We start from the raw sequence: 14965 nt of genomic DNA on the forward strand, positions 1-14965 counted from the left end.
CAACTTTCAGATAGACTTAATTATACAAGTAGACAATATTTAGACTACAGACAAAGCAAAACCAAAATATACAATCCACTATTCATATTATAATACCAGATTCAGAAAATCCATTTAGGCTACATTTGAAATCAATTCAGTAAAGAAGTAATATGTAAACTTCTCAAGTTTTCAACATCTTGTGTAAAACATTTGGTGAACTTTTATTTCCTGATCTGTTTAGTAAAACAAAGTATCACTACAATTTTGGAGAAGAAATAACAATGACATGTATTTAAAAAGACATCCAAATGTCCAGTTGAGAATTTCAGTGCAAAAAAAACCTCAAACCCCACAATGGGAGTATTGTATCACTGCCCCAATATAATTATGTACTGTCTTACTGTTAAATCAACACAAAGAGTTCTTGCATTCTTTAAAAAAAAGTTGTTTTGCTGCTTTCTCAGACCCATTAATGTGGCATGTAGCCTCTCAGATTTGACTACATAACTTTGCCAATTGATAAATGAAATTCAGATAGCTCCTGTCCTCAGTTCTTTCCATACACAGCTGTTAATGATAATTACCATGTAAACAGAAAAGAAAAAAAAAGCAAATTTTTTAAAAAATCTCCAAAACAGCATATAATAGACAGCAAACCTATGATAAGAGGTATTGGAGGCAAAAATTGTAAAGGCTTGGTGATGAAACGGGGGAGGTAGACCAAAGCTATGCTATGGCATTGAATGGGAGAATTACCTGCTATCAGTCTTCCCCCACCCCGGTCAAAAAAATAAAATAAAAATGAAATAGGGATATGTTGGGTTAGTACAAAAACTCACATTTCTGCTCTGGTCTCCTATCAAATTTTGTCTTCTTCATTTAACTGACAGCTCTGTGTTTTTTTTCATTATGCATTGTCTTTTACTTTTTGCAGCAAAACAAATGAGGAAGAAAAAGGTGAATAATTATTAGCCCAAACAGACAAAAAAAATATTTGAAAAGGTGGTAACATCAATTCTTAAGATGAAATGAATGGTTAAAAAAGAAAAGAAATGGCCACCACAGAAAAAAGCTGCACAAAATAGTTTTTGTTTTTTTCCCCCCACCCAGAATTTCTTGTGTTTTTGCTAGGAAGTGCTTACCCTACCGAAGGATGAAACTCTGCAGTGGCGTGGGCTTGGCTTTAGCCAAAAACAAGGCTGGTAGACATTTTTCATTTCCCGGGGGAAAAGGTACGGGTCTTCAGGTATGGGGTTGTTGTTGTTTTTTTCCAAGTTGGGGAAAAAGATACCCGTCGGTAAATCGGGGGAGTTGTGAATGAGGAAATTACATTCTGCGAGGAAAGTATTGCTAAGCATCTTTCCATAGATGGTCATTTAAGTGCAAAATCTTCTCCGCAGTTCAGGGAAGAGGATTTAAACCTGTTTGCCAAATTAAGTTATTCTACCGCATTTTGTTGTCTTAACAAATCATGCACAATTAATTTAAATCTGCAACATTATATGACTTTAAACCAGAATCTGTACATCGTAAACTTTGGTGGAGAGACAAATCCACAAGGTCTATTTCAATCAAAATCTATCATTCTTTTGGTATTTTGTCCCAATCTGCCAACAGACATCTATCTGCGCTGGAGACAAGGACCCAGGGCATTCACTATTCAACAGGTGTAAGTTCTTCATCTTCTTCGGCCTCCTGCTTCTCAGGAGCAGCTCCAAGGGGTATCAGATACTGTATCTCCTCACTGCTGACTGCCACCTTCTCTGGTTGAAGCCAACGTTTCAGGTATTCCAAAGTACTGACAAGAAGCAGAAAAGAAAAGGTTACAAGAGCAATTCACAGTAAATAAATTATTCTCCAAAACACCTGAAAGCAGGACAAGAAGCAACGGATGAAAACTAGTCAAGGAGAGAAGCAACCTAGAACTAAGGAGAAAGTTCCTGACAGTTAGAACAATTAATCAGTGGAACAACCTGCCTCCAGAAGCGGTGAATGCTCCAACACTGGAAGTTTTTAAGAGGAGACTGGACAGCCATTTGTCTGAAATGGTATAGGGTTTCCTGCCTGAGCAGGGGGCTGGACTAGATGACCTCCAAGGTCCAGCTCTATTCTATTCTATTCTATTCTATTCTATTCTATTCTATTCTATTCTATTCTATTCTATTCTATTCTATTCTATTCTATTCTATTCTATTCTATTCTATTCTATTCTATTCTATCCTAATTCTAATTCTAATTCTAATTCTATTCAAGACAGATGTAGAAAATATGGTGCCCGAAGGCACCAATAAAAACTTTAGATTAGTCCATCAAGGCTTCCTCCACCAGTTTTTAAAAACAAGCATACAAAACCACAATTAAGTTGCTAGCATGCTTCAGCAGATCAGAGTCTGACAAAGATCATAGAAAGATAGTTTCTTTCTGGGGAAAAAAAGATGGTTTGTGACTGTCCCTTTTTGTCAGTAGGCAAATCTCTGAAGGCAGTTATTTTTTGAATATGACTACCAGGTTTGCTTCAAGCTTCAAATGGATCTGTAACTGAGAAAGACTAATTACCCCCAAAACAGGCAATGATTATTCATTTATGTAAGCAAGGGCAGAATCTGTTTCTGAAAGATACCTTCTCTAAAAAATCCAGTGGAATTCCCATTTGGAAACCATAGGAAGTATGGAAAACCATGATAAAATTATGAGAATTAGGCCATTAGGGGTTGAAAACTATGGTTAGCAACTTATCACAATGCCTGCTACAGTAATTGTAGCATACTTAATAATATGATTAAGCAGATTACTACTTGGTGAACTTCTGCAATACAAGTTACAGATAATTCCCAAAGTTACGAGCGTTCACTTAATGCTCGTTCGAAGTTACGCAATAAGCGCCCCCTAGTGTTTATGAGAAAATCCCAAAATTATGAATGTTGCAGAACCACAGTTGTTCGCCCTTACGAACAACTGCAGAGGCTCTGCAACATTCACTCTTCCCCCCCCACCGTTCCCCATAACTGCTTCCCCCTCCCTTCCTGCCAAGCCAGACTCACCTTGAGAAGATCTGTCTCCTCTCTGCTGCGATTTTTGCCTTTGAGGGAGAGGAGAGTCAATGGAAGCTCCTGGATAGCCGTAATATCATGCGAGTTCAGGCACCCATCCTCTTTTGCAGAAAATGGCTACCCTTGTGAGATCACAGACTCCAGAAACTTTCATTTTGGGCACAAACTCTTGTGCCTCTCTCCTGCTCCCCCCCAACTCATTTCCGCCGCCACCAGAACACTTTTTATCCGAACAGAGAGCTTGGGGAGGTCCGTCTGTATGCAAGTGCAACACTTGAAAACACAGCAATTGGCTGCATTTCCAAGAGCCCCTACGCGCTCAAGCACTTTTTATCCAAACGGAGACCTTGGAGAAATGTGGAGCTCCGTCTGTGTGCAAATGGAACGCTTGAAAATGCAGATTCACTGCATTTTCAACCACCCCATTTGCTTACAGACGGAACTCCCCATCTCCCCATTCGGATAAAAGTGTTCCGGTAGTGGCGGAAAAGACTTGAGGGAGGGGAGCAGGAGAGAGGCACAGAGTTTGCACTGAAAATGGAAGTTTCTGGGGTCCGTGATCTCGTGAGTTCAGGTACCCATTCTCTGCAAAAGAGGATGGGTGCCTGAACTCGAGTGATTTTACAGCTTCCAGAAGCTTCCATTGACTCTCCTCTCCCTCAAAGACAGAAACCGTGGCAGAGAGAGGACAGATCTTCTTAAAATAAGTGAGTCCATAATGGCAGGAAAGGAGGGGGAAGCATGAGGTATCTTAGTGGGTTGGGGAGGCCTTGGGAGCCTGTTCCATCATTAGGCCCCCTATGTCCTTCCCCACCCTGAGATACCTCATGCGCACTTAATGAACCGCGCATTCACCCACACATTCAATTAGTGAATGTGTGGGCAAAAGCAGGGAGTGATCTTATTCAAGATATGAATACTCGAGTTACGAGTGGAATGGGCAGGCTCCATTACATCCGTAACTCAAGGACTACCTGTACTTCACGGGGTTATTGTGAGAATGCAATCGGGAGAAGCACATTAAAAGCCTTGATCTTTTAGTAGGTCAAGATTGGAAGAAGGAGGAACTGCCGACTATAGAAGAATGGACTCTAAAAGTTTCTGACCTGGCGGAAATGGCAAAGATTTCGGCTTATTTGAAAGACCATTCACAACAACGTTATATTATGGAGTGGAAAAAGTGGATTGATTATATCCAGAACAAATATGGGACCAAAAAGTTTCATTTAGCATTTGTATAAGTTTTTTTATGTGATATTAGTATTGCTTGTAGTCATTTCATATGAGCTAGAGTGCGATAGACTTAATAGTTTATTGTTGTTAACATATGGTTGTTTATGATTGTTTTTACTTTTATACCTTGTATTTAGCTCTGGGAAGTCGGGGAGGGGGGAGGGGGGAAGGGGGGAGGGTTAGGGAGGGTTAGGAAGGGTTGGGTGGGGGGAGGGGGGGAGGGATTGTTAAAGATAAAATGTATTGTAAAACTTTTCAATAAAAAAAAAGCCTTGATCTTTTTGAAGATAGGCAGGCTATAAGTGTAAACACTGTAAATAAACAAACAAGATAGGAAAATCATGTAAAATATAGCTTTAGCAATTTTCCAATCCCTTAACACTGTAACAGGACAACTGTGGGTCATAATATGACCAGGAGTAAGCGGGCTTAAGAATGGAAAAATCAGTAGCATTCCAAGCTATTGAGCAACTACTGCATTGGTGAATTTTCTTCTGGATGTTCTTTTTTTCTACATTTTTGATTTCATCAAGATTGATCTTTGTTTTTCTGGTTTCTACCTCCATGGAAAATTTGTGCGGTACTCATTCTTTTCAGCTTTTAGAGAGCTAGTTTGTTGATGGAAATAGAGAAAATAATAAAATAGTGGCCTGCTGGATTATACCTTGGACCATTTAGTCCAGCAGTCTATCCTTACAGTGTCCAACCAACTGCACTAGGAAGCCTCATGGTCTTCCAGAAGATGACCTTCAGAAGCAGCCCCCCCCAAACCAAAGCTAGTAGCCATGGAAACCCATGATTTCCATGAATTGGTCCAAGTCTCTTTTTGGAACCTGCCAAGATGGTAGCCAGTTTAATTACATATTGAGATAATGTTCCGATTCTTCCAGGATTCAATTGCATTGAATCTAACATTTTTGGAAAGGGAAATGAGCTTGTCTTTTCCCATTTTATCCATACCATGAATAATTTTGTAAACCTCAACAGTCGCAACCTTTCTAGACTAAAAGTGCTAAATGCCACAACTTTTCCAAATAGGGCAGCTGCTCCAACCTTTTGATCTCTGAACCTTCTGTAACTCTTCTATATCTTTTTTTTAGATGCAGTAACCAGAACTTCACACAATATTCCAAATGCAGTCACATCATTCATTTATACATAGGCGTAATTATATTAGCATCTCTAGTTTTCAATAACATTTCATATTATTAACATGTTGTTGGGCCTTTTTTTTTTTTACAGCGGATGCACACTGTGTTTTGACACTTTTATTGAACAGGAACCAAAGAATCTATAGCTAAATCTTGAAGCTACAAGTTACAAGCACAACTTATTTGAGAATCAGGGTCAAGAAGGATGAATTGAATGAAGATTAAATCAATACTGCACTGCCTGTCTGTTGCCACTGGCATCTGACTTCATAAAACGTAGTTGTCAAATGGCTGACAAGAATGCAGCAAAAATTTAAAGGTAGCTAAACTTATTTAAAGCATTTTTCTTCAGCCGAAGGGACTCTCAAAGTAGATTACAAAAAACTCCTACAACCTAAAGACAGAGGAAGTAAGGAAAGGGATTAGGAAGCATATAACGGGCTCAGTTGCCGAGAAGGACAAAAGATAAGCATTCTGATCTAACTATAAGTGAGCATCTATTCATAACTAGTACTGGCTTGGCTTTTTTCCTAGCCGTTTTCTTTCTTCACTTGTCATGTTTCTCTTTTCTGTTCTTGAGAACAGGCTTATCTTTCTATTTCCCTCTTCCTTTAGAGAAAGATGTCTCCCTTGAAGACTCTCCCTATTGCCATTAAAATCCAAGCTCTTTTATGATTTCTATTATTAGGACAGGAGTCTGGTCTGGCAAACTATTTTGTGCATTTTTCCCCCAGGGGGTGGTGACGCATACATTTTCCCCATGCAAGTCTTTAAATGTATTTTTTTCAAAGGAAAAGAAAAACTACCATTTCCACTGGGGTATGTCTTTTTCAAACACTGTGGTTCACAGATTTTCGATTCAAGCTAGACAAACACTAGAAATCAGACAAGCACTAAGCTCTGACAAATACTATCAAGGCTTTGGCTTGATATTAATCTTGTTTATGCTGCTGCAAAGTCTCACGGCAGCAGAGCCCCCACACTTACTCCCTGTAGAATTCATAACAGATTTTACACACACACACACACACACACAAAATGGATAATAACAACTTAGTTTCCTATTTAAATAATGTTTCTGGCATAAACATTCAAAAAACATACAAAATGTCAAGAGCCAAATCAAGATGCCTCTCCTATAGGACTGTACAAGTCTGTACAAAAGTGAAAAAGAAAACATTTACTTTTGAAACCAGATTTACCAGGTAATGGGACACAGTAACTGCTTAACAAAATCAAAGAGAAAATATAGAACTGGGGTTTTGTTTTTTGTTTTGCAAACTAGAAGGTAACTGCTTGCTCATTATTTCAATTTTCCTGAACAAAAACTTCGAAATGTAAAATGCAAGTTGAAAATGTGCAGGTTTCACCCAATAGAGTAGAATTCTTTATTGGCCAAGTGTGATTGGACACACAGGGAATGATATATTCCAATAGTATGCTCTAATTTATTATTCACTAGTTCAGGGCCATTTTCCCAAACCCATACAGGATTTTCTCAGAAAGACGAAAGGATGCAATAAAACAAAACAACTTTGGCTATTCCATGCTAGTACAAACAGTCTCACTGGTTTTAAAAATACTAGCCAGACTTCTAACCAAGACTGAAACGAAGAAATATCGACCTAGTTGCTTAGGACTGAGGAAGAACAGTAGGGAAGCCAATTTAAAGAAGCCAGAAACACGGAAAAGCCAGCAATGTATTCAGGAAAGCTGGGGGGAAAGGAGTGAAAGGGGTAGGTGTGTTTTTGCAAACTATGTAAACAAAAATGTAAGCTATACAGATAGTCATCGACTTACAACCACAATTGAACTCACACTTTCTGTTGCTAAACGAGACATTTGTTAAGTGAACTTTGCCCCATTTTTCGACCTTTGCTTGTCAGGAGGTCACAACAGGGGATCACGTGACCTTGGGACACAGCCAAGGTCATAATTGTGAACCTTCTGCCAAGCATCCGAATTTTGATCACGTGACCATGGGGATGCTGCAAAGGTCGTAACTTTGAAAAATGGTCTTAAGTCACATTTTTCAATGCCATTGTAACTTTGAACAGTCACTAAATGAATTGTAAGTCAAGGACTACCTGTATAACTAAGTGGATATGTTTTTTTTTATTTTTAAAAAGGACTTTAGGACAGGGGTGTCAAACTGCCGGCCCACAGGCTGGATGTGTCATAGTGAAACCGTGCCTACCCCATTGCCGGCAGTGGAAAAAAAGCCGCAATACGTCACGACACGTCACGTGACGTGACGTATCGCGGCTTTTTTTCCACTGCCGGCAATGGGGTAGGCGTTGCGAGTTTGACACTCCTGTTTTAGGAGAAGTGCAGAATAGCAGATTCTGTATGTGCCGAGAAACTGGAATCTTGACTTCATGTATAGAACTAAAGTAAAAAAGAGGAGACTAACCCTATAGGGAAAGGCAATAACACTTACCCAGTTAATGAAGGATAAGGATATTTTGAAAACAAACATCAGAACAGTTAAAACAGTATTCCTCAACCTTAGCAATGTTTAGATGCCAAGGCTGGCTGGAGAATTCTGGGAGTTGAAGTCCACACATCTGCACATTGCCAAGGATGAGAAACCCTGAGTTGAAACAAGTCTTTTCAAAGGTTTTCTAGTAATTGAGCATTGAGAAAGAATGAAAGAAAGAAGCAGATAGTTTTGAATTACAAATTTGTAATTAATAATTAAGAGAATGTTGGATTGCAACAAGAAGCAATTAATCACTTGCTAGTCACCTCGAATCAATGACCAGCAAGCAGAAACTATAATCTTTTGGACTTGTGTTATAAGCAGACAATGAACTAAATAATATGCTTTACTGATTTGAAGGGAAGATTACACATAAGGTGGATGAAGAGGATCAAAAAACATAGTAGAGCTACAGGTTATACAGAGACATAGTGAGATGGTGAGTATTTGTCCACAGAGACTCCTGATGAACCAGGAGTCAAGCTTGACTTAATGGCATCTAACTCACAAAGTATCCAAAACACATGCCGTCACTGCACCAGATTAGCTACAAATATTAGTCCTAATCTTGCACATGTGGAGATCGGTAGACATTTTTGGTTGGGATAAATAAGTAAGACATATTCTTTGAATTCAATTAGAGCGCCTTCCAAGCATATTTTGAGCTGATCTTTATCACTAAAAACATCTTTAGATGCATCAAAAGCCCCTAGAGCAGGGGTGTCAAACTCGCAAACTTCACATGACATGTCGCAACATATCGCAACTTTTTTCCCATTGCTGGCAATGGGGTGGGCGGCGGTTTTGGCATGAAGCATCCAGCCTGCCAGCCGGCAGTTTGACACCCCTGCCCTAGAGTATAAATAAATGCTCCAGAATATTCTTTCTCCCACATTACTTGCCATTTCTATATTACAAATATTTCAAAGGGGTGTTATGTATAAAATCTTTATTACATAGCATTACCTCTCATCAGAATCCATTCCCTCCATATAAAAGTCAGACTCAGACTTCTCTTGCAGAAACCTGTCCCAACTTTCTTTCTTAGCCTGAGAAAGTGTATGAAGGATATCTTTGGATGTCACTTCCTGAGACAAACCCTTTATTCTCATTAATCTTCTCTCTGAGGAAAGAAATAAAGTAATAAGGGAAGAATGCACCCTGTAGGGAAATGAAAATCAGTGGTCAGGTTAAAGCAAGAAAATGTTCAACTCTTGAGGTTTTGTATAAATTATAACAATTTTTACAATGTGTATACCCTGACAGGGCCTTTTAATGTCACAGCTTCATGTCAGAGCTTTATTTTGTTGGGGATTGGATTAAAAAAAATATCAGCATGGAACAAGCCATTGTTTAAATTTTTTCTTTTACTGCCCCAAATCCACATTAGAATATGAATTGAGAAACCTGTGCGCCAAAATGACATTTATATTTAAAGAAGAAAGGATTTTACTTCCCCTTAAGGATTATGGCTCACAGTTACTCCTACAAATATATGAGATGAGAAAACTGACAGATGATTATATGCAGAGCAGGCAAGAAAAAAAGTAGAATAGAAATCTTTATAATCTTTAGGAATTTCATCTGCATGAAGAAAAACACCCATTCTTCTTTTTCCCAATTGGCTGATAGATAGGTTAGATTTCTCTTTTTCAACAGGTAAATTATTGAAAAAAATGATAACTTCAGTTATATTTCTCACAGATTTTCATTCAAAAAAACAAATTAGACAAAATGGACAGTGATATTTCTTTCGCATCTCTGTAAAATCTCAGGTAGGAAAATACGATATATCTTATTGTCACAAATCTTAAAAATAAAATGGGAATCTTTGTCATCACAGAATATTGGACAACATCCAGAAAAACATGAAACTACAATAATCACTTATGCAACTGATGAACTTCACAGATGTATTCTTTAAAAAGTGCATCTGTATCAAGCTTAAAGACTTCGACCATAATCCTTCAAAGCAGTGGTTTTTTTATAGCTTGACAACTATAAGATGTATTTCAAGTCCTGGAATTCCTCAGCCAAAATGGTGGCTGGGAAGTTCTAGTCCACACATTGTTAAGTTACCAAGTTTGAAAAACACTGCTTTAAAATTATACACAAATATGTGTTCAAAAAGATTGTTTAAATACGGGTGGATTCACAAGTCTCAGTTCTAAATGATCCTCCCAACAATATCGTTATCTGTAGCTAGGATGATAGGATTCAAAGTCTCACACTTCCAGGTTGAGGAAAGTATTCTGTGAATAAGCCTAGATTAGAAAATATTTCCATACTGACCTAAAGATGCCAAGTAGAGTTCTGAATCTTTCAGTGGCACCCAGGGCTTCTCATTCATTTGCAAAGAGGGGCCTTTTGCGTCCATCTGATTCTCCATCACGTGAACATAAGACTCTGCAAAGGAATCTGCAAATGCATTATTGGATTCTTCATTCAGGTCTGGATGTGGCAGAGATGAACAAATTTCAGTCCAGAGGTCCTGGCTGGAAACAGTAACCAGAGAATCAACACTTTCAATCATGATCATGATGCAGCAATTCTGAAAAAGAAAGAAAGAAAATGATGAGTAAGTTACCAGGTATATAGGTAATATCATGTTGACATATATCTTTTTTTGTTTGTTTGTTTTACTTTGGGATCAGAAGTAGAGTAACTTTTTTAAAAAGCAGATGTTTAAATTTTCTCAAAACTCTACACACTTAAAATTCTTGGTGCCAATTTATCTGCTGTAGTACATACAAAACTTTGCTGACTCTTACTTTTTTCCAAGTGTTTATAATCAAAATATACAGGGAATTTTCTACAGAAAAAGATTCAACTTTAAACATCTGGGTAGAAAATATTATAAACTGAAAATAAATTCTTCAATATTTATGACTCCACAGGAAATTAGCCATTTTAGAGCTGGATTACCTGCATAATAAGCTTTATTTGTGTTCTGTCTTCATTATTTTTTTACAAATAACTCAAGGCAGTGAACAGATCCAATACAGCTTCCTCCTATTTTCCTCACAACAACAACAGTTCTATGAGGTGGATTCGGCTGAAAGAGTGACAGGCACAAAGTCACCCAGCTGGCTTTTATGGCTATAACAGGACTAGAACTTTCTAGCCTGGTGCCTTAACTACTAACTAGACCAAGCTGTGTTCTCAAATTTCTAACAGAACTCATATATATCTTTCATTGGTAAAACAAGATGGTCCAAAGGCCAGATTGGGTCTATCTAAAACATTAAAGGTAAAGGTAAAGGTTCCCCCGCACATGCGTGCTAGTTGTTTCCAACTCTAGGGGCCGGTGCTCATCTCTGTTTCAAAGCCGAAGAGCCAGCGCTTGTCCGAGGACGTCTCCGTGGTCATGTGGCCGGCATGACTAGACGCCAAAGGCGCACGGAACGCTGTTACCTTCCCACCGTAGTGGTCCCTATTTTTCTACTTGCATTTTTACGTGCTTTCGAACTGCTAGGTTGGCAGAAGCTGGGACGAGAAACAGGCGCTCACTCTGTTACGCGGCACTCGGGATTCAACCTGCCAAACTGCCGACCTTCTGATCGACAAGCTCAGCGTCCTAACCCACTGAGCCACCGCATCCCTTCTAAAACATTAGTGGACATGAAAAAGTGAAAAAAAATATTTGCTTTTTTATGTACCTTTTATTAATTTTTTACAGTAACAGTCTTTAGTATTTAATAAGCAACACGCTGTCTGGGTTTATGTATGTAAGATTAATAGTAATACAATTTCCATTCCTACCCTTTATTCCATTTTTTCTAACCATTTATAAAAAAATTTCCCATGTTTAAAAGTATTCTGAGTCTTGCTTCCCCTGCATTTTCAATGTGAGCCTACCCATTTCTGCACAGTCCAAAATTTTCTTAATTATGTCTTCTTCAGATAGTATTTCTTCATTTTTCCAGTACTGATCAAATATAATTCTCACTGCTGTTAATATATGTAATATTAAGTATACACTTTTCCTATCATAATTTTCTGAAATTATGCCTAAAAGAAATAATTGTGCTTTATAGTCTACATGTGCTCCTATCATCTTTTCTAGCCACTTATGTATTTTTGACCAATAGTTCTTTGCTTTAGGGAAGGGGTAGGCAACCTCGGCTCTTTTATGACTCATGGACATCAACTCCCAGAATTCCTGAGTCAGCTGACTCAGGAATTCTGGGAGTTGAAGTCCATGAGTCATAAAAGAGCCGAGGTTGCCTACCCCTGCTTTAGGGCATGTCCACCCAAGATGATAATATGGATTTTGTCTGCATTTCCAACAATTGCTAGACACATTTTTAAACATTTTTGCTAATCTTGCAGGTGGTAAGTGCCATCTATAGAACATTTTATATAGCTGCCCTTGTTATTCTGTAATTTCTTTCCCATAGGTTTTGTCATTTTTCTAACTTTACATGTGCCCAAAGTTTTTTGCCCAAGTTATCATTGTTTCTTTAACTTGCTCATCTTCTATTTTTAATTTAACAGAAAGCTGTACAGTTTCTTAATCAATTTGTCATCTGATGACATTAGTATCTGGTCTAACGTTGTCTGGTCTTTGTAAAAACCATTTATTTTTGCATCTTTCTCATATTTCATTTGCATTTGCAGGTGTGGCTACCATGATAACTCAATGCCCTGTTCTTCTAATTCTTGTTTAGTTTGTAGTGTCCCATCAGTATTCAAAATATCTTTATAAGTCACAAGTTTCTCATAATTGATTAGGTTTGGATGTACAAACGCCTCCATTGCTGAAATCCATCCTGGTATTTTCATGCAAGTTCTTGATTTTACCTTTTCCTATGTCAAAAGCAGTGCATTTCTTACTTAGGAGTTTTGAAAGTATTTATGAATTTTGTTCTTCCCATACCATAGGAAAGCATGCCATCCTACTAAAGCAGGGGTGTCAAACTCAATTTCATTGAGGGCCACGTCAGCATTGAGGTTGCCCTTAGGGGGCCGGGTGGGTATGGCCAGGGTGGGCGTGGCCTACTGGGTGGGCGTGGCTAGAGTGCATATGGCCTACTGGGTGGGCGTGGCCAGCTCTACATCGTTGGCATCAAGGGTGCCTACGGGGGCCTGGGCAGGAGTGGGACAGATCTGAGGGTCTCTGGCAGAAGGAGGGTCTCTGGGCCAGGGCCAAGGCAGTGGGGGCCGTTCCCTCACTGTTTCCAGGATGGCTTCGGGGGCCACATGAAACCACTTTGCGGGCCGGATCTGGCCCCCGGGCCTTGTGTTTGACATGTCTGTACTAAAGCATGCCATCCTACTAATTTTAGCCATTGTCTATCCACTACTGGATGAAGGCCTCTTCCACGTTTCCAACCAATACGGTCTTGAGCTTTCTTTTGCCAACTGGGCCTGCAATACTTGCTGATGTCGTTGATCCATCTTGTTATGGGTCTCTTTTGTGGACTGCCTTAGTCCACCTGCTATGAATTCTTCTTGCTATGTGACCAGCCCATTTCCATTTCAATTCTTTTACTCTTTTGATCGCATTGTATATTTGCATTTGTTCTCTATTCCATATGCAGGTCTTTCTATCTTGTCTTGTGATGCCAAGCATGTATCTTTCCGTGGCTCTTTGTGACACTTGCAGCTTTTATTTATTTATTTATTTATTTATTTATTTATTTATTTATTTATTTATTTTATTAAACTTATATACTGCCCTTCTCCCGTAGGGCGGTTCACAAGGTTTTTTAAAACAATGCAACAAGTTACAAAAATTAAAAACAATTAAAATAATTACACTAACCTTGAAATAAAAACCCAATTACAATTAAAAATACAATTAAAACCCCAGTTTTGTATCGATCGTGAGGTTAGTGTCCATGTTTCAAAGCCATACGTTAGAATAGGTAGCAGAACTACTACTACTACTACTACTACTACTACTACTAATAATAATAATAATAATAATAATAATAAACTGACCATTACCTAAACAAGGAACAGCCAGAAACTAATATGTACATTCCTTGGAGAAAAATGTTAATTTAAAAATATGCTTAAAAGATTAAAAAGGAAGAATTACAAAGTATATTGCTTACTGCAAACTGGAAAATGTCAGCTCCAAAGCTGCAAAGAATGCTGGCATTGCCCTCCCAGTGCAACTTACAGATTCAATCTGAACTTTAAATTGATATGCACTTATATTTATCCTTATATATGATTTGTAGGCATAGCACCAGGGCAGTGTTTATCAACCACAACTTGTGTGGACCTCAGTTCCAGAATTGTCCAGCTAGCAAATGAACCAGCATTCCCCAATCCACACATCTTAAAGTTGCTAAAGTTGCAAAATACTGCACCAGAGACTTCCAAGACAAATCTCTGCTATAATGTATCATAGATTACGACAAAATCAAATGCCAACTTCTTATAAAATATGTATTTATGAACTGTGGCAAGCTGTTAGTTAAATGCTTTCAATTGAATATTTTTGAAAGTTTTGAGTACTCAGTGATATTGCTGCCATAAAATTGAAAGGGACCCTTTAAGCCATCAATTTCAGCTTCTCTTCCATGCAGAAATCCAATTTGGAGATTCCCAGCAGATGGCTCTATTAACCCACCCGAACATTCCCAAGAACCTGAGTTCACCACCTTCCCCAGGAATTTGGTTTTGCTGTGCAATTCACTCCTACAGTGTTGAGGTTTTTCCCTAATTTCCAAGCTACAGTCCTCCAGATACGGTTAGCAATTCAAAAGTCCCAAGCACACCTGGCCGCCTGAGCTTATGGCTTGGGCGGCTGAAGGATTGAACTCCCCCGTAGCCTGGGCTGCTCCCAGCTGGCCGTCGCCTCTGCTCCTGTTCTTGGAGCAGAGCCAGCCGTCTGCGACCACCCCTGCCTGAAGGAATGACTATGATTTAAAGGAGCAGGCAGAGCGATACAAGAGGAAATGGTAAAGAGGATTATTATGTTTTACTCTCCAGCTTGATGGACTTTTTTGGATTACAAATTTGAAGTGAAAGTGCGTCATATTTGGTAAAAGATGGCGGCTAAACCACCCCCTAAAACTCTTCGGAGTGCTGGAACTTCTCCCGTGCAACAA

At 38.8% G+C, this 14965-nt stretch overlaps 1 protein-coding gene across 3 annotated transcripts in view; it reads right to left on the bottom strand.

Moving 5' to 3' along the window:
- The window catches only part of CCDC32 (coiled-coil domain containing 32), a gene marked incomplete at its 5' end in the record, with an annotated part of 17108 nt that continues 2143 nt past the window's right edge, over nucleotides 1-14965 (bottom strand). For all 3 annotated transcript variants that reach the window (XM_081314384.1, XM_081314385.1, XM_081314386.1), the window contains 3 exons: nucleotides 1-1780; nucleotides 8865-9021; nucleotides 10191-10449. In XM_081314384.1, the coding sequence (XP_081170510.1) occupies nucleotides 1639-1780; nucleotides 8865-9021; nucleotides 10191-10449 (558 nt within the window). In that variant the 3' untranslated portion in view covers nucleotides 1-1638. The remainder of the gene's footprint in view (nucleotides 1781-8864; nucleotides 9022-10190; nucleotides 10450-14965) is intronic.

Source organism: Vipera berus, assembly GCF_964194415.1.
Source record: "Vipera berus genome assembly, chromosome: 1".
NCBI lineage: Eukaryota > Metazoa > Chordata > Lepidosauria > Squamata > Viperidae > Vipera > Vipera berus.